General features: G+C 35.0%; 2 protein-coding genes across 2 annotated transcripts; one reads left to right on the top strand and one right to left on the bottom strand.

The window, feature by feature from the left end:
* Positions 1-9,183: 9,183 nt before the first annotated feature.
* LOC145006149 (putative 6-phosphogluconolactonase 4, chloroplastic) lies at positions 9,184-10,464 on the top strand. The gene is made up of 3 exons (XM_078965246.1): positions 9,184-9,460; positions 9,585-9,720; positions 9,822-10,464. Exons 1-3 carry the CDS (start codon positions 9,309-9,311, stop codon positions 10,290-10,292), a joined length of 759 nt encoding a protein of 252 aa, XP_078821372.1. The 5' UTR covers positions 9,184-9,308; the 3' UTR covers positions 10,293-10,464.
* Positions 10,465-24,886: 14,422 nt separating this feature from the next.
* LOC145006910 (uncharacterized) lies at positions 24,887-25,903 on the bottom strand. The gene has a single exon (XM_078965932.1). It carries the CDS (start codon positions 25,901-25,903, stop codon positions 24,887-24,889), a length of 1,017 nt encoding a protein of 338 aa, XP_078822058.1.
* Positions 25,904-26,837: the final 934 nt, after the last annotated feature.

The raw sequence follows: 26,837 nt of genomic DNA, 5'->3' as shown, positions 1-26,837 counted from the left end.
CAACCATTTAGAATGCAAAGAACTTGAAGATAAACACATACTAATACATATATTTCCTTTGCGTAAACATAGACTCATTTTTTCATCCATAAATATTAAAGCTTTCTCTACAATTCGACATAGTAGGGAAAATTTCATATATACCCTTATTAAACCTCAAAATATTATATTTGCCCAGCTTATTTTCTTAATATCATATTTATCCTTCATAAACCTTTAAAATATCATATTTGCCAAAATCTTTTTTATAATGTTTTTAATATTTTATAATCATTTTTTATAACTTAAAATTACTATAATAATTAAAAATTTTAACGATATTATCCTTACGTCTATGATAATGGAATGTGAACGTCTAAATTGTTGGAATGTCGTCCTCTTGACAAACAAAAATATTCATCTTCAACTCTCTCTATAGAATGTATATTTTGATTGTTTAGTTTTTTTGTTGATTATGTTGTAGATGAAGAATATTTTAGATATTATCATTAATATTTTGATGTTTAAAAAGTGCATATACGATATTTTGATATTTAAGAAGGGCATATATGATATTATGATGTTTAAAAAGGACATATATGCTATTTTGAAATTTTATGAATGGTAAATATGATATTTAGAAATTTTATGAAGGGTAAATATGATATTTAGAAATTAAGTTGGGTAAATATGATATTTTGATGTTTAAGAAGGGCATATATGAAATTCTCCCTTTTTTATATCTTGTTGATATGATTCTCTTATCATTTTTTGTATCCACCAGCTTCACTCGCCTATGGCTCGTAAATGGGCTCATGGCCGTGAACCAGTTCACGGCCGTAAACACAATCTGGTTGTGAACACACCCGTGAACACATTTAACCGCAAACACCAAGAATGTTTACGGTCCTAAACTAAAAAATACGATTGCCTAGAAAAGCAAAGTATAAATCATAATTTTAGACCCAACAAGTCGCGTGTTCATTCAAGTCACCATGATGTGGCAACATTAGCCACGACGTGGTGGCAGCTGGCATGCAAACCCTATTTTTCCGAGGTTTGCTCCCTATTTAAACGAATGAGGAGGCTAGGGTTTGGTCATCCTCAGCCTCCATTAGTTCCCTCAACCCCAAAGAAACCCTAATCACTTTCCTCCATTATTGAGATCGTTTTAATGTTCCTTGAAGCTAAAAAAAGGAAGAAGGAAGCAAGGATCAAGCACGCGAGTCTTTATTCTTCACTCTAGCACTCTTCTAGACTTTCGTAAGCATCCAAGACTTGATTTTTATCATGCTAGGTTGCTAGATCTCGAGTTTTGTCCCATTAACTTCATATTCTTGTTTGTTGAGAGGATGAGGCCTCACAAAGTTTGCAGCTTTATGAATCTATGGGACATTTGGAGTATGTTGTGTCATGGATCTAGAGTTTGGTTGGATTTTCAAGCCATGCATGGGATTTAAATCATAAACCCTCATTTTGACCTAATATGGGTTCAATACATGCATTGAACATGCATGTCTATAAAGCACCAATTTTTAGGTTAGTTTTGATTCTAGAATCACTCCTGGAAAGGATGAATTTCAAACCTTATGGAATAAGTGCTTATTGGTTAAGTTTTTGCATTATTAAGTCTTTTTGGGACCTTTAGGTGGTCCTAATGGATAAAGTTGGAAACTTTGGTCCAGAGATGAGCTTTGGAGCTCTTAGAATCAAAGGAAACATCTTATAGAATTAATCTATTGGAACCTCGATAACCACAATGTGGTCCTAGGTCACCACGACATGGTGGCTGGGATTTTCCCGTGTATTGGGTAATATGCGGATCGCGTCGTGGCCAAGGAAGACCATGCCGTAGCGGTCAGTTGAAGTCAACATTGACTATTGACTTTGACCGTTGACCTTGAGGGGTAACTTTTGACTTGTGGATTTGTTCAATTATTAATATCGTAGTAGAAAGATTAGGTTCTTGCCTTGTGTGATTATCTAGGTGGTGTTAACACATGTTGCGGGATTTTGAGAGTGTGTTTACTTTTGAGCTGCTTTACGAGGTGAGTTTCCTTTACTGTTATCGTAAGTCAAAGGCACCCATGTCGACCAACTAGATTATGTTAGTGGGATGATAGTTGTCTTCGTGACAATTTCATGTTATGTATGTTTATGCTTGTTGTCTTCATGACTTTCGCTGATATGATTGTATTCTTAGTTGTAGGGGTGAAATAGACCAAGTACCGGTTGAAAGATATTGAAGAGGGTGAAATAGACCTAGTACCGATTGAAAGATACCAAATGGGGCAAAATAGACCAAGTACCAGTTGAAAGATACCGAAGGGGGTGAAATAGACCCGGTTATGCTTTGACTGTTCAATATGTATGGTAAGGGATATTTTAAGGGAGCTTACTAAGATTTGTGCTTACAATTTTTAGTTTGTGTTTCAGGTACTTCCAGCTCGAAAGGAAAGGGTCTGACTTGATCGCACCGCATACGCCCATGTTTTCCGCATTATGTGATTTTTGGAATTTGTAATATGATATTATTTCACTATAATACACTTTCGGTTATTTTAACATGATTACTGGATGTTTTGAAATGAATTAATAATGAAATTTTTGTCAGAAAATTTTGGGATGTTACAAGTCGGTATCAAAGGTGGCGTTAACACCTGTTGTAGGATTGTTAGAGTGTGTTTACTTTTGAGCTACTTTGCGAGGTGAGTTTCCTCCACTATACTTGTGGGTCGAATGCACCATTGTCGGCCCACTAGATTTTATTAGTAGGATGATAGTTGTCTTCATGACAATTTCATGTTATATATGTTTATGCTTGTTATCTTCGTGATTTTCGGTGATATGATTGTATGCTTAGCTGTAGGGGTGAAATAGACCCAATACCAGTTGAAAGATACCGAAAGGGGGTTAAATGGACTCAATACCGATTGAAAGATACCAGAGGGGGTGAAATAGACCCAGTACCGGTTGAAAGATATTGAAGGGGGTGAAATGGACCCAATTATGATTTGATTGTTATGTATGTATGGTAAATGATATTTTGGGGGAGCTCACTTAACTTTGTGTTTACGGTTTTCAGTTTGTGTTTTACCTACTTCCTGCACGAAAGGGAAACGTCCGACTTGATCTCACCACATCCGCCCACGTTTTCTGGAAATTTTGTGGTTTTGGGGATTTTTACTCTTATATTATTTCACTATGATAAACTTTTGGTTGTTTTGACATGATTACTAGATTTTTTGAAATGAATAAAAATGAATTTTTTTCTGAAAATTTTAGAATGTTACGATGGATGTTGGCTTCATCTCTCTCCTTCGATTTTGACGACGATTTGGATGAGGTTAGCAGCGGCGTTTTAATTTTTGAACGATCCTAACCCTAACTTCATCAATATTGCACTCATCCGGATACAATAACTCCTCCTTCGATTTCGGCGACGATCTCATAGATAACCCTAACCCTATCTTCATTTTTGTATATTGTAGCTCATGGCCATCATTATAGAAGGAAAGAGATGAAGGTCAAGGTTGCCATAGACATAAAAAAACCCTAAGGTCGCTACCATTTCCAGATCTGGAAGATGAAGCTCTTGGTCATCGGAGCCATAACAAACCATCTGAACACATTTTCCTGCCTTTGTCAACATCAACTTACAACAATTCCCTAGCTTCATCTGGCGAGCATTTTGACAGATCTGATGGTTATAGTAGTAGAGAGACAGTGGTCCGAGCAAGTCTCAGGTGGTGTTCCGACAAAAGGTAGCGCCAATAGCCTGTTAATTTCCGGTGGACAGTGAAGATGGAGAGAGAGAGAGAGAGAGAGAGAGAGAGAGAGAGATGCGTGGGGGTATATATATAGTTTTTCTTTTTATTAGAAAATTGTTAAAGTAAATAGAAAAAATAGAAAATGAAAATATAAAGGGCATAATCTTTATTTTATATGTTTGGTCGAAAATATGGTTTATACTTTAATTTTCTAGACAATTGGGTTTTCAGTCATGTAATATGTATTTGCGGTTGTGTTCACGACCCAGGTGGGTGTTTACGACCGTGAACCTGTTCACGGCGCATGTTCCATATAAATAGATGTTAGGTAGGTGAGGAGTTTACGGCTAGGAAATGAGCTTAAGTGTGTGAAACTCAAAGTGTGATAGAGAGAGAGAGAGAGAGAGAGAGAGAGAAACTAGAGAGAAGAAGAGAGTGTGTGTGAATCTCTTGTAAGGATCTTCATTCATATCAAAAATACATTAGATTCATCTTATTATTCTTCTTCTCCTTCTTCTTATTTTGATCTGGCAACATTCGATTGATTGGGATTCCGCACCATCAGTCGGATCTGATTGATACGTCAAGCGAACTGGGGACTTACATTTGGTATCAGAGCTTGGAATGTATCAATAAATTTGGCCAGATCTGGAGCATTTTTTATCTTATTTTTGAAGGATTTTTGCGTTTTCAGATAAATTTTTGAAAAATAAGAAGGGGGGGGGGGTGTTCTTTGAGTTTTTCCTAAAAACGAGTTTTGGATTGAGTTTTGGAGAAAAAAGGGTGAAAAACGTCGTTTTTTTCGCGATCCTAAGCAGTGTTCACGACCCGAAGCAGCTTTCACGGCCCAACTCGTTTGTGACCCTCGGAGTTCACGGTCCTCGCACGTTCACGGCCTTCGCATCGTTCTCGGCCAGCGTACACTTCAAAAAGAAGGAAGGAAACAATTTTGGGGGTTGCCAGGGATCGAACCCAGGTCCCCTGATTCATCATCCAGGCGCCTTTCCAACTGATCTAGCTTGCTAGACGATATAAACATTCCTGATTTAATTCAAAAGGTGTCTTTGTTTCGTTCCAATTTCACATTTTTTACACTTTTAGCCCAAAATTCAATTTCTTTTATTTTAAATTCCATTTTCTTCCAAAAATTTTAGTTTTTAATTTTTACTTTTATTTTTGACTTTTGACCTTAAATTTTGACTTTGACTTTCAAGTTTGACCTTGCCACTGTGACTACCGAACTTGATGCATTAAAAGCCAAAGATAAAGATGTTGAATTCAACTTTAAGAAATTTGATGTGTCAAGTGAGGTAGTTGTGTCTATGATTGACAATTGTTTGAAATTTAAAGATAACAAATTAAGGGTCTCGGGTATCATAGTGCACCACCTCCTTTCAATGACAACTATAACCCACCCCTTGAGACCAACAAGGAAGAGACACTTGCTCAGTTTGGTCCACTCCCTGAACCTGCACCAGTTTTAGTTAAGAAATCTGGGCCAACTGAGGGTGTTGAGGTGAAGAATATTGATGTTTCTACTTCCTGTGCAGGTAAAGTAGCGGAAGATGAGAACAAGAAGAACACTATTGAACAAACAAATGGCTCCTTGAACTCTGAATTTGTTGCTTCTAACTCACTTGCTTCTAATCAACATGCTGTTGGTAAATACAGGCCACCAAAACAAGCAAATCAGACTGCCTGCTGCAACTGTGCTTGTGGGAACAATCAGAGACGAGGCAAGGTCACACCACAAGGGGCAGGAAGAAACAATTCCTATATGAATAAAAAGACATGTTTTCATTGTGGAACACCTGTACATATTGCCTGAAACTGTCCAAATCGCACATACGTTTCCTACCACACACAAGGATGGCCGAATGCACCAAGAGGGAGATTTTCCAAAAGAAACCCCTCAAGGTCACGTTTAGATAATGGCAACTGGAATGCATACAAGTCCAAGAAATAAACTCCAAAAAACAAGAAGGGAATGTCGGCCAATAGGCCAAACTCAAGAGATGCTCCTGTGAAGCCAAGACCGATTAGGTCAAATCCATCTCGATGGCCAACTTCAAGTTCAAAAGCAAGTACTGATCCACCCATCCGATCCAACAAGAAATGGGTTAAACCCAACTATAGATGGGTTTCGAAGGTTCACTCTCCCAAATCACCTAATGACTCCAATATTTCTTCATCTTCTGTTTGTGTTAAACAGGATATGTCATGGGAGAGTGTACCGTGCAAGGATGACAAAGGTCGACCTAGTTTCAAAATGCACTGGGTTCCAAAGACCAACTGATCCCACTCTATGTTGGAGCAGCTATGGAGGCATATCATCAGACTTCGATTTGTTGGTATTGGTTGTTCCAAGCACATGATAGGGGACATCTCTCAACTGTACAATATTCAGACCTTTGTTTGAGAGTATGTGTCCTTCTACGGGAAAGGAAATAAAGGAAGAAAGGAGAGGATCACACATGGGTTTTTGCTTAACGATGTGAAGAATTTTCGGATATGTTCTGAGATTATGCGTGTTGTTCTCAGACCTTCTGGATGCAAATTCAATCGGTGACTTACGGTTTGAGTTTTCTTCTCGATTCTACTCTGTTTTTCTTACATTGATTCATTTTAAAGGCAATCTTTTATTTTCTTATAGTCTTTCGTTAGTTTTGTTAATTGGGAAGTGATATGAAGTCTAGTGCTAAAGGGGAATTTATGATGCGTGTAATGCACTAAAGCCAAGTTTTCTAGACTCTGTGTTCAATGTGTTGGTAGACACAAAGGATTCAAAGAACTAGACATTGATTGACATATGAAAGGACTAGACAATATGAACTTAGATAGTTTCATTTGGATTGACTATACAACGCTCGGGTAGATTGAGCAGTGAGATAAACATGCGAACCTGCGAGATACACTAAAAGTTAATTATCTAGAACTGTGGGTCAACATTTCCTTGATGTATGGACTCATAACCTTAATTCCAGTACTGATAAGGCGACTGAGGGGTTCTGATAAAGTAGGTTTGTAGGAAATTATTTTCTTTCTTTCTATCTGTTAGTTATATGTTGCTTCATTTGATGATTGGAATATATCCGACCTAGAATGCAACATATGCAACTCTATCTCTATGCATGTCCTCTTCTATATGCAATTCTTTCTATCTGTTAGCTATATGTTGTCCCAACTGAGTGATCGAAAGATCCAAATTAGGACACAACATATGCACTCTATTATCTATAACCCTCTATCTATGTTAGTCATATGTTGTTCCCTCTATGTGATTGGAAGACATCCGATCTGGGATACAACATATACACTTCTATATCCGACTTCTTTCTTAATGATTGAATACTCACCTAAAGTAAAGAGTTCTTTGGAAGTTCTTGATTACCGGAGTATGTCGGGGAGTAGGAAACACGTTCTAGTACATCTAAAATTGAACAATTTAAAAGGTTATCTGTAGATCTCGCTGCTTGATTTAAGTGGACAATAATATTCTTGCTCGTCGTTAGCTAAATGGTCCATTTAAGAATATTGGCACAAATGACTTGTCACTTATAATCTATCCAATTTGTCAACATGCTTTGTGTTTAAGTGGACCACAATATCGGTGATTGACCAGATCTAGACATGCAGGCGTGTGGTAATAACCGAGATTGAATTGCCTGACAACTTTGATCCCAAAATAGTCTTAAATTTAGCTTTTGTTTTTGTTTTTGTTAAATTTGTACATGTTTTTCCCTATGCACGAATTTAAGGGGGAGAATTAAAAATTTTAAAAACCAAACAAAGGCTGAAGCCAAGCTCCAAATGAAGATTGACAAGAAAAGCCAGCTACATTTTAAGGGGAGTTTGTTGGGTCAAATAGAAAAGAAAACTATAAACCAATGGGGAGATTGTTGGGTCAAAAATATGGTTTATACTTTACTTTTCTAGGCAATTGAGTTTTAAGTCATGTAATATGTATTTGCGGTTGTGTTCACGGCCTAGGTGGGTGTTTACGGCCGTGAACTGGTTCACGGCACATGTTCCATATAAATAGATGTTAGGTGGGTGAGGAGTGTACGACTAGGAAAGGAGCTTAAGTGTGTGAAACTCAATGTGTGATAGAGAGAGAGAAACTAGAGAGAATAAGAGAGTATGTGAATCTCTTGTAAGGATCTTCATTCATATCATCAATACATTAGATTTATCTTATTCTTCTTCTCATTCTTCTTATTTTGATCTAGCAACATCTGATTGATTGAGATTCTGCACCATCAGTCGGATATGATTGATACGTCAAACGAATTGGGGACTTACATTATAAGTATTAAAAATAAAATGGACGAAACTCGCAACAAAACGAAAAACTTTGGACTTCTGGTGTTAGTCTAAACCTTTTTTTGGACAAAAATGACAATTTTCAGCTAACCACATTGACCATTCTTGTAGTTTTTGTCTTTAGTATAAAATGATTTTTTTAAAACTTTGATTTACAGATTTGATATAATTTCTTTTTATAGTCCATAATTTTTTATAACTTGATATTTCTTAGAAAAAAAACTTTGTTTTTTTACCGTTTCTTTTAATAATATTTTCAGTTTCGATTGTATATTTTTTAGTATGGGTGATTTTTTTACGAATTTTTTAGAAATTGTTTACAATATTTTCTTAAATCTTTTCTATAATTTTCTTTTTTTATGTTCTTTAAAATTAGTTATTTCTAAAAAAATTGGTAGCTTCTTTTTTATTTTTTAAGAAATTTTATATATATATATATATATATATATATATATATATATATATATATATATATATATATATATATTTTAATGTTTTTATTATTATTCTTTCAATGCTTTTTTTACTAGAATTATTAAAATTTCAGTGTTAAAAAAACTATTTTCAGTTTGTAAAATTAGTATATTCAAATTTTAATTTATTGAGCAGCCTACAAATGTTAATAAACGAACAAACTTTTTATTACAGGTTGCAACCGTTTGATGTATCTCTTTTATTACAAAGATTGTACGCAGACTTCATAAATTGGTAATACCTCTATAATCGACAACAAATGACCATAATGAAAACTAACTACAACGACGGAACTGGAAATCTGGATCGTTACAATTGTTAATATCTCTACAACGAAGAAAATTTAGAAACTTTGTTGGAATTACATGTAAAAAATAAGAAACTTATTTGTAAATTGTATTTAAAAAGATTTATATATAATTTTTATACGAAACAAAAAGTTTGTTACTCTCTCAACGTTTTAAGTGAATTGGTAAGACGTCCACCACGATGATTTTGCAATTTTGTCAAAGAAAAAAAATTAAACCAACCAATTACGTTTTAAATGAATTTTAATAAAAAAAGTTTTAAATGAAATTTTAATAATTAAAAAAAAAAAAAAAAAAAACAAAACAAAAATAAACGAAGTGACATTTTGCACTTCAGAAAGTGCAAAGCAGAGTGTGTTGACGCGAACAGGATTCCATATCAGAAATGCAATTCAACGATACCATCACAAATTCACAATTCAGTCACCTCTCTCACTCTGTTCAGCGATAAGAAATGGCGCCACCCAATGTTCTAAAGTTTGAGACGGAGGAGCAAGTAGCTGTCGCTCTTGCCAACTATATCGCCGATCTGTCTGCTAAATTCATCGCCGCCAATGGTTCTTTCTCCGTTGTACTCTCCGGTGGTACTTTAATCGATACTATGAGGTAACTATACAACCTACAATTGAAATATACTACCTCACTCTTTGATTGCTGAATGATTATAAGAACCTAGTATGTTTGTTAATTGATCGTGCACTATGCTTCATTTGAACTTAATTCTCGACAGGAAATTAGTAGAGCCTCCATATATCAGTTCAATAGATTGGTCGAAATGGTTGATATTCTACCTTGATGAACGAGTTGTTCCTCTAGATCATCCTGATTGCAATCACAAACTTGCTGTTGACGGATTTCTCAGTAAGGTAATTTTAATCTCTACTATAACATTTAGGGTTTCGAGAAGATGAAAGAGATTTATGAATTTTGATTGAGATGTTATTGTATCTTTTCAATGTTGTGTTAGGTTGCGATACGTGATTCTAACATCTATCCAATCAAGGAAGGACTATCACCTGAAGAAGCAGCAGATGAATATGAGCAGAGGCTTAAACATTTGGTAGCGAATAAAACCCTAAGAACATCAGCAATTACAGGGTTTCCAAAATTTGATCTGATGTTACTTGGAATGGGTCCAGATGGGCATGTTGCATCACTTTTTTGCTGGCATTTTCAACGATTTGAGAAGGAGAAATGGGTGACTTTCATCTTGGATTCACCCAAACCTCCTTCTGAAAGAATCACTTTCACCTTCCCTTTGATTAATTCAGCTTCTGAGATTGCAATGGTGGTGACTGGAGAAGATGCAGCTGATGCAGTGAAGGTGGCGTTGGGCCCACATGCTTTGTATGGTTATCCGTTGCCTGTGCAGAAGGTCTCACCCGAAGGAGAGCTCACATGGTTCTTGGACAAGGCCGCTACATCACAACTCAAATAAACTGTAATCTGTTACTGTTACTGTTTTTGTCACTGTTTCTTGTTACTTGTACTTGTCACTGAAGCTGATACTGACACTGATACTGATATTGATGGTGGTGTGGATATGAGCGGATGATGATATGTTTGTATTGATAAGGCAAGATGTATGATGGAATAAACAAGTTAATCAACTTATGTGTTCCATGGTACAATGTCATAGTTTTTGGTTTTGTGAGCTTTAAGTTATGCAGGGTTTAAACTATAAAGATTTGTAATAATAAAAAAAAAAAACAAACACTTTTGAGATATTTTTGGTTAAAAAAAATCAAAACCAAAAGCTATGACATTCTACCAATTTAATCAACTTATATGTTCTATTTCAGCTTGATTTTTTAGTATTAGATTGGGTATTGTTTTAGGAGAAACTGCACAAAAACAGACCGGATCTGTTACTATGTGGGCAGAGAAGACAATTTCTACTATTTTATTATGTAAATATGTTGATTTGCATTATCGTTTATCTCTAAATAAAATAGAAGTTAGTAGGAAAAAACACGTTATGTGGGTCGAAAAGCATTCTAATTATATTTTTTAACACGTATAATTAGGTCTGATAATTGAGTTGGGTTTTGGGTTGGCGGGTTACGGGTTGGTAGGTTGGAAACTTCAACCCAATCCATATAACCCGTTTAAGTATATGTTTAAGTATATGGGTTCGTGAGTTCACAAGTTAAAAAGTCAAACCCAACCCATATAACTCGTTTAATAAATAAATAACACATTTTAAAAAATAAGATTTTTTCAATATAAATTTATAAAATGATTAAAGTAATTAACATAAAAAATAAAAAAATAAAAAAAAGATTTTCAAGAATTGATAAAGTCGATAACATACACATAAAAATGAAAAATGAAAACATTCATAGAAAGTGGATGTATTGTTCGTTCGTGACTTGTGAAAATAACATGTATTTTTTCTTTTTTTAATTAGCGAACAGCAAATATAAATTAGTCACATACGAATACGGAAGGAATACAATGGTATGTAATATTACGAACACGGATGGAAATCAAATTTAATTAATAATTAAATATATCATTTTTTAAATGTAATATATATATATATATATATATATATATATATATATATATATATATATATATATATATATATATATATATATATATATATATAGGGTAAAGTGAATATACCTAACAACCTTATATAAGCTTAGGTACCTAACCACATCATATTACGTAATTTTGTATCATATTTGCATTGTAATCACCCAAAGTTCTTAAAAGTCAACCTCATAACTTGATTGCTTCCAAAATCTTTGGAGTTTCACCATTAATGACGTATTTCTATCGGAGACCCCCTGGTGGGCTTCATATACTACCGTTACAAATCAAATGGTGTAGGAGGAATATAATGGTGAATGTTTGAAAATCTTGGAAGTAAATCAAGTTAAGGGTTGAAGTTTAAGAACCTTAGACGATTGCAATGGAAATATAATGCAAAACAATGTAGTATAATGTGGTTAGGTATCTAAGCTTATATAAGGTTGTTAGGTATATTCACTTTACCCATATATATATATATATATATATATATATATATATATATATATATATATATATATATATATATATATATATATATATATATATACACGGGTTGGCAGGTTGACCTGCAAACACAAAAAGATAACCCAATCCAACCCATGAAATAAACGGGTTGGTGGGTCAAAAAGCTCAACCCAAACCCGTCTATTTTTGGGTTGAGTCAGTGTCGAGTTACGGATTGGATCAAGAGTTACACCCCTACATATAATGGCTTAAGTCATCATGACAATTTAACATATTTATAATAGTTGAGACAACTATTTATGAATGGACCCGTCGAGTAAATTTACTTTTTTTTTTTACCCAAGAGATGTAGAACGTATATTTTATCATGCCTTTTGGAGAGGAGGTGATATTTCTAGTGACGATCATTTTCACTTTTAACTATTAAAATTAAAACTGAAGTAACTATAAATAATAAATCACTCAGAAACTTTAAAAATAGCTAGATAGTAGAGGGATGATTAGTTTGGTAATTAATCAATTGTATTGCATCATTTGGTATAAAACCTTTTGGAAAATCCAATAACCAAACTAATGGTGACTATTCTAGACACCTCTCTCCTAGGTATATCTAGGAAAAATATCATATTAGCCTATTTGTCACGTTGATATTAAAAGGTTACACTACTATTTTTTGTTTGTGCGAAAAGGGAATGAAGTATAAAGTGGTTGGTTGAAATGGTCCTTAACCCTTGATAAAAGGTTTCGCTGCCAAAAAAAAAAAAAAAAACAGGTGAGGTGGATGCCTACTCACTGCTTAAGTTGCAGTAGAATGTGGTCCACAGTACAACCCACCCTTGACCCCCAAGAATAGCCATGATGGTCCTATTATATTATGAAAGCGATACCCTAATTAGTTCATCCCTGCCATTTTGTTATCCTTATCGGTTTCTCTCTAAGTTCTTCCTTCGTTCCCAAATAGCTTTTAACCCCGCTCATTTCTAGACAATGTCTGAACAAAGTTTCTCCTATAGTGATTTCACGAGTCGAATTTGGATATTCCAACTACGAAATAGGAGTTGCTCGCAATGGAAACCCAAGTGGAGCTAAAGTAGATGGGACAACATATGCGAGAGGAAATGGGGGTGATGAGGACCGAGCTTCGTGTGATGAGGAACATTTTGAAGGCAATGGTAGTGATTGGTATGACTCTTGTTCCCACTATTGTTTGTGGGGTATTTCGTTTAGGTGGATGTAATTTGTGGGTCGATGATGGCGATTTTAGGGTTTTTGGGTTATGGATTGTTGGGGTTTTTTGTTAGTTTTTGTTCTAGTCGTCGTCATTATCGAATAATAACGTGATATGTTTAAGTTTGTTAGTAACAATGGTATTTTGATGGGTTAAAACTGTTTTTTTGGGGGGTTTTGGATAGTAGAAAACCCCATGAATCGTGTATGTTGTTTGGAATCAAATGGAAACTGTATTCTACTACATTTTCATGTTATATTTTGATTTTTTTTATTAGTACATGGATTTCAAATCAGAATTCCTTGCATCAATGGTAAATTTGTGTTTAACCTTTTCTTTTAATGTTAAAGATTGTCTTTAGATGGATGAAAGTAAATTGATATGGTACCTATTTGTTAACAAAGAAAGTACAAACTAAAGTACAATGATATTTTAGGTGTATACTTGAGTTGTGTTTATTATTATATTTTGATGTTAAATTTTGTATTTGGATATATAGATGAAAGTAAACTAGGAAGGTACCTAATTTTGAACAAACAAATTACAAACCAAAGTACAATGTTATTTTCGATGTAGTGTTAGGTGTATCTTAGGTTTAGGTCAACAGTCAAACTAAAATGCTTATTTGGGTGTATAGTGGGTAATATGGTTGCCAAATAGAGCAGTCGTATCATGTTTTTGTCTGAAAAAATGTTGTGTAAAGCGAACACGACACGATGTTGTGTTTTTTTCACTAACACAAAAGCGAACCAATTAAAACACAACAACACGACACAAATCAGAATTCCTTGCATCAATTGTAGATTTGTGTTTAAGCTTTTCTTTTAATGTTAAAGATTGTCTTTAGATGGATGAAAGTAAATTGATATGGTACCTATTTGTTAACAAACAAATTACAAACTAAAGTACAATGATATTTTAGGTGTATACTTGAGTTGTGTTTATTATTATATTTTGATGTTAAATTTTGTATTTGGATATATAGATGAAAGTACACTAGGAAGGTACCTAATTTTGAACAAACAAATTACAAACCAAAGTACAATGTTATTTTCGATGTAGTGTTAGGTGTATCTTAGGTTTAGGTCAACAGTCAAACTAAAATGCTTATTTGGGTGTATAGTGGGTAATATGGTTGTCAAATCGAGCAGTCGTATCATGTTTTTGTCTGAAAAAATGTTGTGTAAAGCGAACACGACACGATGTCGTGTTTTTTTCACTAACACAAAAGCGAACCAATTAAAACACAACAACACGACACAAAACAACAAAGATAACATTACATAACTATTAGTTTATTTAAATCATACTTAGTCATATATAACATGACAAACACGAAAAACGCATGTTCATTCATGTCAATTTTGTGTCAATTTGTGAACACGAAGACGAACACGACACGACATCATGTTTTTTTAAATTTGACATGAACACGACATAGACATAAATTCAAATTTTGATTTCGTCCCGATTTCATTTCGTGTCGTGTATTTTTGTTGAGTCATTTGATAAATTGACACCCTTAGTGGGTAATTATCAACAATAAAAGTATGTAAGTGTCACCATTCAAAGTACAATGTTATTTTTAGTCGTTACATTGCTTTATTTATCAATTTGTGTTTAAACCACACAATTACAAATAAAACAAGACCGTAACTAGTGTGACCATGACAACATAAAACAAACACATCTAAACATATCCATAACTAATAAATAAATAAAGAACTCTCATACTCCATAACCATAGCAAACCTAATCGAAGTCCATTGGTTTGGATAAGTTATCTCCTTCACCATTTTTGCCTTGGACCCTTTTTGCCAACTTTTTCTTTATTATCTTCTCTAAATTTTTCCTTAGCTTCAGTGTAAGTTGATGTTGACCCTTCCTCTTTTTAAACCACTTCCACATTCATCTTGACCCTTTTTTCACACCACTTCCACCTTCATCTTGACCTTTTCCATTTTTCACACCACTTCCACATTCATCTTGACCCGTCTCTTTATTTAAACCACTTCTACCTTCATCTTGAGCCTTCTTATTTTTCACACCACTACCACCTGCATCTTGAACCTTCATTTTTTACCTGTAATTTTGAGGGCCTTGCCTATGTATAAGAATTTGACTTGTTGTGCACTACCTTATTACAAGCACCACATACAATTCTTTTTCCTACCTTTGATACTCTATGTGATCTACTAACCTATATATTGTCCCTTTCCTCTTAATAGGGGGTCTCCCTAACATTTTCCTTTTCAGTGGTGGAAATGGTTATGTGTAGTATGTTGGGGGGCACATTTCACTCCAATCAATACTTCCAATTGAGTACTTATGCATGTTCACGTATATGTTTGTACGATATAAAAGATCAAAAAACATATGCACATTTATGTTTACGTAAAAAATGGTTACCACTAAATGAACACAACCATATCCATTCAACTGTCATGCCTTACAAGTACATGTTTTCTTATCCAAAATCAACATCATATAACTATCCCAAGTTTCTTGTCTCAAAGGTATTTAGTCCACTAGGAAGTACTTGCCAATTCCTACAAAAAAAACACAGTTAGTATAAACATGGGTATGGTAGAAAATGAATGAGATAAATGATCAAACCTTTGTTGGATTTGCAATTCATTTATGAAAAGTCTTATATTTGAACATATATCAAAACGTCCCCATCCACACCCTTTCATTCTCAAACTACACATCATCTGCATCGCATATAACCTTATGTCCTCCAACATATTAATAATATGCTTCTTCCTTGCATCCAAGAGAATATCATTAAAGCTTTCAAATAAACCATTCTCAACAACATCATACCCCCTTCCTATTTGAAAGAATGCTTTGGATTCCTTCCTATAAGGTGCACATATGCAGTAGGGCTAAACATTTGAATATCTTTCATTGTAGTATTGAAATGCGTTCAGTTGATGCTTTACTTACCTTCTATAACATTGCCTCATATTGAGAACCTAAAAATCTCTTATTGAAGTTAGACAAAATATGCCTGACACATTGCTTATGTCTTTATTTTCCACACATACCACAACCCAATTTATTTGATATATATATATATATATATATATATATATATATATATATATATATATATATATATATATATATATATATATATGATTGTTTCTATCCCTCCTAACAACATATAATAACTCACCACTACACATTCCTTTTAAAAAACAACAATCTAAGTTTATAATCCTTTTATATCCACTTCTCTAACCCTCCTTAAGTTCATGATATTGCCATATTTATACATATTTTTAGGCAATATTTAAGTACATATTTATATACATTTTGGTCATTTGCATAGAATAATGATACTTATAAGGTTAAATTATATTTTTGTAGCAAAAACGAAGGCATTTTGAAGAAAGGGACTAAAAGCGTTAAAGGATGGAACTTTAGAGGTTGAAGGCGTGAAAGACAAGAAAAACACCCAAAAAGGACGTACTCACGACGTGAACAGTTGATGGTTCACGACGTGAGTGTGAAAAGTTAGAAGATAAGCATCCGGGGAGAGGAATCCTTGGCGATCACGATAACTTCGAGTTCACGACGTGAGTTTTTAATTCTCACGACGTGAACAGTGATTTTCGAGAATATATATATATATATATATATATATATATATATATATATATATATATATATATATATATATATATATATATATATATCCTTCTCCATTACGATTGAGAGGACTTTTGGCTGAAGAAAGAGGTTCCAGGTGGTGAATTACAACAGAAGAAAGGTTCTGGAAAAGGTTTTTCAACACCAAGAGAGTACAAGTTCATAATTTGTTTACTTGTTAAATACTTATGAACATGTTTTCATATTTCAATTGTGTTTATGTGTTAGTTGCTATTATGAGCAGCTGAATCTAGCTACTCTTATCTAGCTAGATGAAGCTTCTAACTTATGAATAGCATAATTTTATATGGATTTATTTAGTTGGTGAATTGCTTGTGTTTGATTTATTGTTACCTAGCATGCTCATGTTATTACTTTAAGTTGCCTTAATTCATGTTGTGTGTAGCATAGTGACCATTAACTGCATGAACATGATAACATAGTAATTTAGTGAACATTGAATTGCTAGAGCTAGGATCAACCATAATCTTAGTGAGTAATTAAAGTAATTAACTTTGTTGTGCTAGAGAACATAATTGATGATCATTGTTTGGGTGTCAAACCAACAAATGATGGGATAAAATAATATTAATATAACTTAAATCACTGCTTTTTCTAATACTAAAGATAGTATAGAGTAAGCAGGGTCGGTCCACAGAGATACGAGACTTTTTATCTTGCCATATTTTCACACATAATACAAGTAATATTAAAATGGGGGTTTGTATTTAAACTTGAATTAAACTTCATAAATAAGAAAGATTGAAAACAAACGCAGTAGAAGAAGTACATTTCCGATTCTGACTCTTATATATGTATTATGTTGAAAGATGTTATATGATTATAACTCATGTTCAATCTAGGTTGGTAAGTTGGATATTAATAAACTCTAATATCCAAATTGGCAAAAGTATTTTATTCAAAATAAGCTCTTTAAATAAAATTTCATTTAATTGATTCAACCCAAATAAGCTCTTGCATTAAATCATTAAATGACATTAGGTTCTTGCATTAATTACCAACAATGTTTAACATTCCTCTTAAGCTTGGGAATATAAACATTTAATCTTTGATTGCACTAATTTTGATCTAATTACAACCAAGTAAGTGAGTGTTACTAACATCAAGTCATAAAACATATACAAATTTCATGATTTGATTAACTAGATTGAATAGAACCCTAGTTCATTGATCAAGTGAAAAAGAGAACTAACCAAACACATGATTAAGATCAAATCAAAGATTACACATACTTAAGAATTCAGATTCGGAAATGATAATAAAATCAACCACACATATCTAGGTTGGACTACAAATCAAACAAGTTTAAACTTCAAATTGACTTACAAAAAGAAATTAAAGTGTTTTACAAGTGTTAATCTACTTGCCAAAGCTCGGAAAATCGTCTCTTCTCCTCCCAAAATCCGACCTAACTTCCATAAAAACTGATTGTCTGAATTATAAGAAGACAAAACCACTTTAAAACTGCCGAGACGTTTACACGGCCCGTGTAAATCAAAGGGTTCCATTTACACGACCGTGTAAACAAGAAAAGTAGAATGCTTAATTCTTCCAGGTCTTCGAAGTAGAATGTCCTTGCATATACGTTTACACGGCCCGTGTAAATCAAAGGCATAAATTTACACGGCCGTGTAAACTCCTATGAAGCCAAATTCTTCATTTCTTCATTCTCTCTCTTCAAAGCTCCAAAACTTCTACAACTTTGTCTCCAACTCTTGATAACTTCCTCCAACAAGATCCAACCTTCATAAGTCCCTGAAATATCCTAAAAGCGTGTGAATGGAATTGCATCATGAAAATTCCCGAAATTATACAAAATGCATGAGTCTAAACCTAAATGTAATGCACTTTTATGAACTAAAACTATAAAAAATGAATGCATGAAATGCACCTAACAAATCTCCCCAAGCTTAAACCTTTCTTGTCCTCAAGAAAGAACAAGAAGATTTAAACTGGAAAAGAAAAAAAGAAAATAGAATAGAAGAAAAGAAAATTAAATTTAAAACTATTTAAAATTTAATGCATGAAATAAAAAAAAAAACATGAAAAGATCCAACCCAATTACCCTGTTTTGTACCATAGTTGAGAATGTAGCTGTCATGCCTTGAGTTAACTTTGCTTTAGTCTCAAAATATTAAATGATAATAGAAACAAGACTATGGCCACTCCCTAGTACAACTCAACAGGATCAAAGATCACAACACTTATTCCTTTTCAATATGATCAAGTCAATTCTTAGAAAAAATTATGGTCTTACTCTCGTGAAATTATATGTGACAAAACATGCTCAACTATCTTTGTTTCATAAAACATAACAATGTTCGATTCCAGCTATTTGTTGGTCAACAACAATCTTTTTCTGAAAAAATTTTTCTAAAAATTCCCTAATATTTATCCAGATTGGTTACAAACTTCAAACCACTTACACCAGTCGAAGTAATTAACATACAATCCAATGTCATAAATTCAAATCCAAGTCCAATGGAATCTTTTGATAGCCATTTATTTTTCCTAAACACAATATCTAATTAAACTATAAACACAACTATGTACAAACTTTCTAATTACATTTTTTTTTTATAAATAAAGCTCATGACTTTCTTTGAAATCCATGTAGCAGGCTTTCAACCAACACATCCAAATCAAATGACCTTAGTGTGCTAGATTTAAAGAGATCCCTCGGGTTTACTTGCCCGAACCTCAAAGGCCACAAATTAGCTTTATTTGCTATTATTAAGTTCATGACTTTCTATGGAACCCGTATAGCGAACTTTCAACCCAATCAATCCCAAACAATTTAGCTTTAGGTGATTAGGTGTAGAACACCCCTCAGAGTTTACTTGTTCGAATCCCAAAGGTCACAGATTAACTTAATAATAATTTTTTTTATTAAATATAACACATATACAAATAACTAAGTTAACACATAACACTCTTATTAATTTATTTATTTGGCCAATTTCCTTATATTTCCGTCCTTGACTTTTCTATTGTGAGACATCTCACGGTCTATTACCGTGAGGACTTCTAAGACATTTTTCGGGGGACTAAATGTTAACATGCAAAACCCCGTAAGTATAGTTGAAAGCTATGTCCTCAAGCAGGGTATATATAAAAGGGAATAAGTAGAAAGGACTTTTAAGAGCGCTGGAAGGCAGGACATTGATATTTTGCATTCTTTTTATGAACTTTTGAATTTGACATTTTAAGTTCAATTGAGCATTACTACTCATAAGACCGGTCATATGTCCCAAAGAATTAACTCATACCTGCTGTTATGCTTCAGTGTTGACAATCTTCTCATTTTCTGTTTTGCACAAGTAGCTTCGGGAGATGTGCTCGTGTGTGATTAACTTGCTTTTAGATTTTTTCTTTCAATAAAAAGAGCAAGCCAATTTCAAGGCACGTAACTCATTTACCTGCTCAACTGTTTTGAAAAGATTCGGTTGCTTGGGATTGGATCGGTTTTTTTTTTTTTTTTTTTTTTTTTTTTTTTTAATTTTCCATGCAGAAAAAAAAATGAAAACGAAAATGAACTGAAAATTAATGCAATATGTACAAAACTACATGCAACCTACATGCAACGGGATAATGCATGGATGGATACCCCTCCCCAAGCTTAAAGTATAGCATCGTCCTCGATGCTTGGAGAGAGGCGTAGCCGTCCTATTGAGGACCGGGCGGAGGATATGGAGGGAACTGTGAAGGGTAATCTGTAGGATAGTAGGGAGGCCATTGGGGTTGGGATGCTGATGGCTGCTGCGACTGTGTGGGGAGCACAAGAACTCTATGGATATCACTCAGCAGATGGTGAATGTTGCGGTTGTGCTGCTCTTGAGTAGCCCATCTTTGATCTTGCTCAGCCCACCGCAACTCTTGTTGGGCCTAATGCTCTTCCTGTAAGTTACGGTAGTCCTGAAAATCAGAAGTGATTTCAGCGACAACCGTATAAATGTCCTCGACTTCCTGTTGTAGACTGGTGTAACGATGATTCAAACACGCAAACTCGCCCATATAAAGATTATGTTCAGAAAAAGGAATAGGGCGAGAGGAACTAGAAGCACCAGCAGTAGGAGTAGGAGGAGGAGAGGATGGAGGACTATGATCTACTGTAACACCTAAGTTGGATCTGAGTTTCCAATTAGTTGATGGAATATCATTGGCCAAATTGAGTATCTTTTTATTTCTGTTGTCTATACGTAGATACTCTTTCCCATCTACTGTCCAATGAATATCCCCAGTGGGAAGGCGGTGGAAGAGATGCATTGTTTCCATAACATCAATTGATAGACGAGTACGGCCCATGATGATGTTTGTTGGGTTATTAGGTAGATGGAGGCCAAGATGCTCTGCAATAATAGAAACCATGCCTCCACAATGTAGCTGTCCACCATTGCTCGTAGCACTTCTGAGCATTTTTTGAATAACCCAACAACCAAAATGAGGGACTTCTGCAGGCTTGTTAATCATACACCACAAGACTTCTAACTCTTTTTTATTAGCCTTGCTAATCTCTTCTTGAGGGAATAAGAGAGAAGTAATGATCCGGTGAGCTACTTTCAAGACCGGATGGATAATGCTAGAAGCTTTGGCAGTGCCTGATTGATACTCATACTCACAAGAGATGTTTCTCCAAAAATTTGCACAGTCTTGCTCAAAAACAACATTTTTTCTACCCTTAGCTGTGTATATATCCCTTCTTGCTTTAGGAGCACCAATCATATCGCAAAGGATATCAGCATGAAATTGATGGGTTTGGTTGAGCAGACGGAAAGTTAGGAGATGGGTTTGATAGTCAAAGGAAATGGAAGACAAAAGTTCCAACATCGGTGTTTGGTAACTAACTGCATGAAGATTTAAAAGACCCTCCCATCCTATGTTTTTAAAAAGCTTGTGAACACCCTTGTATATGTGTAAATCTTTGAGGGCCTGGATGTCCACAAATTTTTGAGCACCCATTGTTCTTGTAACAATATTTGCATACAAGATTTCCTGTCAATTGTTCTAAAAAAATAAGACCAAATTCATAGGGGTTGTCAATGGCATGTGGGTCTTGTTCATCATGTGAAGTGCCAACTCTATGTCTTTTACCCCGGGAAGCCATAACCCAAATGAATCAACAAAATATTGCACACAATTAAGACAATTGAAGCACAAGAACTAGCAAGTTTCACAAAAAAAAAACACCCAAAAAAGGAATGTGTTCTATCTAAATGCACAAAGTAAGAGTTTGGAACAATTATACCAATTTGTGCTTGATAATGGTGATAAGATGATATCCAATGCTTCCCCAAGCTATCCCCAAGCTTATCCTACAAGAAATTTGAAACATTAGGTTGAGATTTGAAGTTAAAAAATTCTAGGGTTTTGTTAAAAAAAACCCAAAATCGGCCATGGGAGAAGGATATAGATGTGGAAGATAAAGAAGATGAAGAAAAGAGAGGAATTTCATACCTTGGAGCTTGATTTTTTGATGCAAAATTGAGGAAGATTGAGTATTTGGAAGGGTTTTTTTTGAAGGGGGCAGTAGGGAGAGAGGGAATCGCAGGTATTGAGTGAAGAATGAGTTAGAAAAATCGAGATTTGACCTTAAAATCGTTCAGCCCTGTTTTTGCGTTTACACGGCCCGTGTAAATCAAAGGGGAGGGTTTACACGGCCGTGTAAACTTCTGAGAAAGCCAAAAAACTTGATTTTTTTCACTTTTTGAAATTGCAACCCGCTAAACCTCTACTGCCCGAAAAATGATTTTTAACCCTTTTTTTAGCATGAAAAACAACTTGGAAGTTTGAAAATAAAGAAAATACAATGAAAATATACGAAATGACAAAAATACCCCCGGGTTGCCTCCCGGTTAGCCGCCCCTTTTTAATGTCGTTGGCTCGACTTGGACCCCAACTATTTGTCAATTTTCATACTTTGGATCCATTACTTCCTCCACCTCTTCATTCTTGACTTGAAATCCTTCATAATAAGGCTTCAAACGGTGACCATTTACCTTAAAAATCTTCCCGGTTTTCTCACTTGTGATTTCTATTGCACCATGCTCAAAAACATTAGTGACAACAAATGGTCCCACCTAACAGGACCTTAATTTACCAGGAATCAATTTAAAACACGAATGGTAAAGTAGTACCTTTTGACCTTTGTGAAATACCTTGCGTGTAATCATCTTGTCATGGAATGCTCTAGTCTTTTCCTTATAAAGAACCTCATTCTCATACGCTTCATTGCGGATTTCTTCTAATTCTTGTATGTCCAGCTTCCTTTTCTTTCCCGATTCACTTAAATCCATGTTGAACTGCTTGATTGCCCAATATGCCCTATGTTCCAACTCAACGGGTAATCGACACGGCTTTCCAAAAACAATACGGTATGGCGACATTCCAATTGGAGTTTTGTATGTAGTGCGGTACGCCCACAAAGCATCATCAAGGCGTGTACTCCAATCTTTCCTTGTTGTATTCACGATATTCTCCAAAATGCCCTTGATTTGTCGATTGCTCACCTCAGCTTGTCCATTTGTTTGTGGGTGGTATGCTGTGGAAAATTTATGAGTGACACCATATTTCTTCAAAACACTCCCGAGTATACGATTACAAAAATGTGTACCACGATCACTGATCAAGGCCTTTGGAACACCAAATCTGGAAAAAATGTTAGCCTTCAAGAAATCTATCACAACTTTTGAATCGTTAGTACGGGTAGCCTTTGCTTCCACCCACTTGGAAACATAGTCCACAGCCAAAAGAATATAAATAAAACCCGAAGATGATGGAAAAGGTCCCATAAAATCAATGCCCCAAACATAAAAAATTTCACAAACTAATATGGGGTTTAAGGGCATTTCATTCTTTGAGCTTAAAGAGCCCATTCGTTGACATTTATCACAACTTGAGCAAAAAACATAAGAGTCATGGAAAATACTTGGCCAGTAAAATCCACTCTCTAAAACTTTTCTTGCAGTCCTTTGAGGACCAAAATGTCCTCCACAAGCATAAGAGTGACAAAATGTTAAGATAGAAGATACCTCATATTGATCCACACATCGTCTAATCATTTGGTCAGCACAATATTTCCACAAATATGGATCATCCCAAACATACCTCTTGGCTTCTGTCTTGATCGTGTCTTTTTGCCATCGAGTTAAATCTGGTGGAAATTGATTTGTGACAATGTAGTTCACAATATCGGCATACCACGGGGCAACTTTTGCTGAAAACAGATTTTCATCGGGAAATGCATCATGAATGGGAGTTGAATCTTCAGGAGAAACAATCCTGCTAAGATGATCAGCTACAAGATTTGACTTTCCGCTCTTGTCTTTGATTTCATTGTCAAACTCTTGCAAGAGTAATACCCATCGAATGAGTTTAGGCTTCAAATCTTTCTTTGCAAGTAAATACCTAATAGCTGCATGATCAGAATAAACAATGACTTTAGAACGTAGCAGATATTGACGGAATTTGTCTAAAGCAAAGACAATAGATAACAATTCTTTTTCAGTTGTTGAATAATTGGCTTGTGCACTATCAAGTGTTTTTGAGGCATAATAAATGACATTAGGAACACGGTCTTTTCTATGCCCTAACACTGCACCAACTGCGTGATTACTGGCATCACACATGATTTCAAAAGGCAAACTCCAATCCGGTAATTGAAGTATTGGTGCTGTGATCAACAACTCTTTCAACTGATCAAAAGCTTGCTTGCACTGATTGGAAAACTCGAATTCTGCATCTTTTTGTAGGAGCTCACACATGGGACGAGATATCTTGGAAAAATCTTTAATAAACCTTCTATAAAATCCTGCATGACCAAGAAATGAGCGCACCTCACGAACACAAGTGGGATAAGGTAAAGATTTTATGAAATCTATTTTTGTTTTGTCCACTTCTAGACCCTTAGAAGACACAATATGACCTAGTATGAGACCTTTGTCAACCATAAAATGACACTTTTCATAATTCAAAACAAGATTGGTTTCAATACATCTTTTCAAAATCTTTTTCAAATTTCCCAAACATTCATGAAAAGAATTACCATAAACTGTGAAGTCATCCATAAAAACTTCAATGATTTCCTCAACAAATTCCGAAAAAATACTTACCATGCACCTTTAAAAAGTGGCTGGAGCATTGCAAAGCCCAAAAGGCATTCGTCTATATGCAAATGTTCCGAAAGGACATGTGAAAGTAGTTTTTTCTTGGTCCTCAGGTGCAACGGGTATTTGATGGAAACCGGAATATCCATCCAAGCAACAATAATGTGTTTTTCCTGCTAACCTTTCCAACATTTGATCAATGAAGGGAAGTGGGAAATGATCTTTCCGGGTTGAGGAATTAAGCCGTCTATAATCAATGCAAACTCTCCACCCGTTTTGCACACGGGTGGGGACTAACTCACCTTGGTCATTCTTTGTAACGGTAATACCTGTCTTCTTCGGCACAACTTGGACCGGACTTACCCACTTACTATCTGATATAGGGTAAATCATTCCCGCATTCAACAACTTCAAAATCTCTTTGTTCACAACCTCCATCATTGGAGGATTCAGACGCCTTTGAGCTTCTCGGGAAGGCTTGTAATCTTCTTCCATAAGGATTTTATGCATGCAAAGCGAAGGACTTAGCCCTTTGATGTCGGCTATAGTCCACCCAATTGCTTCCTTATATTCCTTCAAGGTGGTGACAAGTTCTTCCTCTTCTTTTGTTGACAACTTGGTGGAAATGATCACTGGTAGAGTTTCCTTATCTCCAAGATATGCATACTTGAGATGCTCGGGTAAAGCTTTTAGCTCCAATTCCGGTGCCTGCACAATAGAGGGAACAAGTTTCTCATTAGACATTGGTATTTTCAGCTTTGGAACATCAAACCTCATTTTCTTCTTCTCATCCATACAAGACACAACCTCCATAATCTCGTTATCGATTGTAAATTGATTGGCAAGTTTTTCCACTCTTTCCTTTTGAAGATTCCTGTCTAAAATAAGAGCTAACACATCAAGATTAGACAGATCAAAACACTCCTCTATCAATGGTTCAATGACATCCACAAAATTCAAAGATGAAATATCACTTGGATATCTCATAGCATCATAAATATTGAAATTTATCACCTCCCCATCAAATTCCATGGACAATGTACGATCAGCTACAAGGTTCAAGTTATTTCTCAAAGATCGACTTGAGGTCAGGATATCATCAGCTAAAAGTAAGAGAGCAGGATATAGAGAAGACCGCATTCAGAACCCGATATGGACACTATGAGTTTTTGGTTATGTCGTTTGGACTAACCAATGCTCCAGCAGCATTCATGGATTTAATGAACAGGGTTTGTAATCCGTTCCTTGATAAATCTGTGATAGTGTTCATTGATGACATTCTGATTTATTCAAAAAGCCAAGAGGAGCATGGCAGACACTTACGAGAAGTTTTGGAAGTCTTGAAGAAGGAGAAGCTGTATGCGAAGTTCTCCAAATGTGATTTTTGGATTCGAGAAGTCCAATTCTTGGGTCACGTGGTCAACCAAGAAGGTATAATGGTTGATCCAGCAAAGATTGAAGCTGTAATGAAGTGGGAACAACCAAAAAGTCCCACGGAGATTTGATGCTTTTTAGGATTAGCCAGATATTACCGAAGGTTTATCCAAGGATTTTCTTCGATTGCTAGTCCATTAACAGCTTTGACCCACAAAGGAGCTACTTATGCTTGGAGTGATAAGCATAAAGAAGCATTCGAGAAGCTAAAGAAGAAACTATGCGAGGCACCGATACTTTCTCTACCCGATGGAGTTGAAGACTTTGCTGTTTATAGCGATGCGTCTGGTGTTGGATTGGGTTGTGTTTTGACCCAAAGAGATAAGGTGATCGCATATGCATCTCGACAGCTGAAAGAGCATGAAAAGAACTACCCGACTCATGATTTGGAGTTGGCAGCGGTAGTTTTCGCTCTGAAAATATGGAGGCATTACCTCTATGGCACGAAGTGCAAACTTTTCACTGATCATAAGAGTCTCCAATATATCTTTAGTCAGAAAGAATTGAATATGAGGCAACGACGCTGGCTGGA

The sequence above is a fragment of the Lactuca saligna genome, chromosome 7 (assembly GCF_052625555.1).
Source record: "Lactuca saligna cultivar CGN05327 chromosome 7, ASM5262555v1, whole genome shotgun sequence".
Classification (NCBI taxonomy): domain Eukaryota; kingdom Viridiplantae; phylum Streptophyta; class Magnoliopsida; order Asterales; family Asteraceae; genus Lactuca; species Lactuca saligna.
The sequence above is the reverse complement of the archived record's forward strand: the minus strand, read 5'-3'. Positions and strand labels throughout refer to the sequence as shown.

Excerpts from the sequence above, each read along its gene's own strand:
- LOC145006149 (XM_078965246.1), top strand. The coding sequence starts at position 9,309 with ATGGCGCCACCCAATGTTCTAAAGTTTGAGACGGAGGAGCAAGTAGCT. Across the intron at positions 9,461-9,584 it reads ACTTTAATCGATACTATGAG|GAAATTAGTAGAGCCTCCAT; the intron begins GTAACTATACAA and ends AATTCTCGACAG. Across the intron at positions 9,721-9,821 it reads TTGACGGATTTCTCAGTAAG|GTTGCGATACGTGATTCTAA; the intron begins GTAATTTTAATC and ends ATGTTGTGTTAG.
- LOC145006910 (XM_078965932.1), bottom strand. The coding sequence starts at position 25,903 with ATGGAATTTGATGGGGAGGTGATAAATTTCAATATTTATGATGCTATG.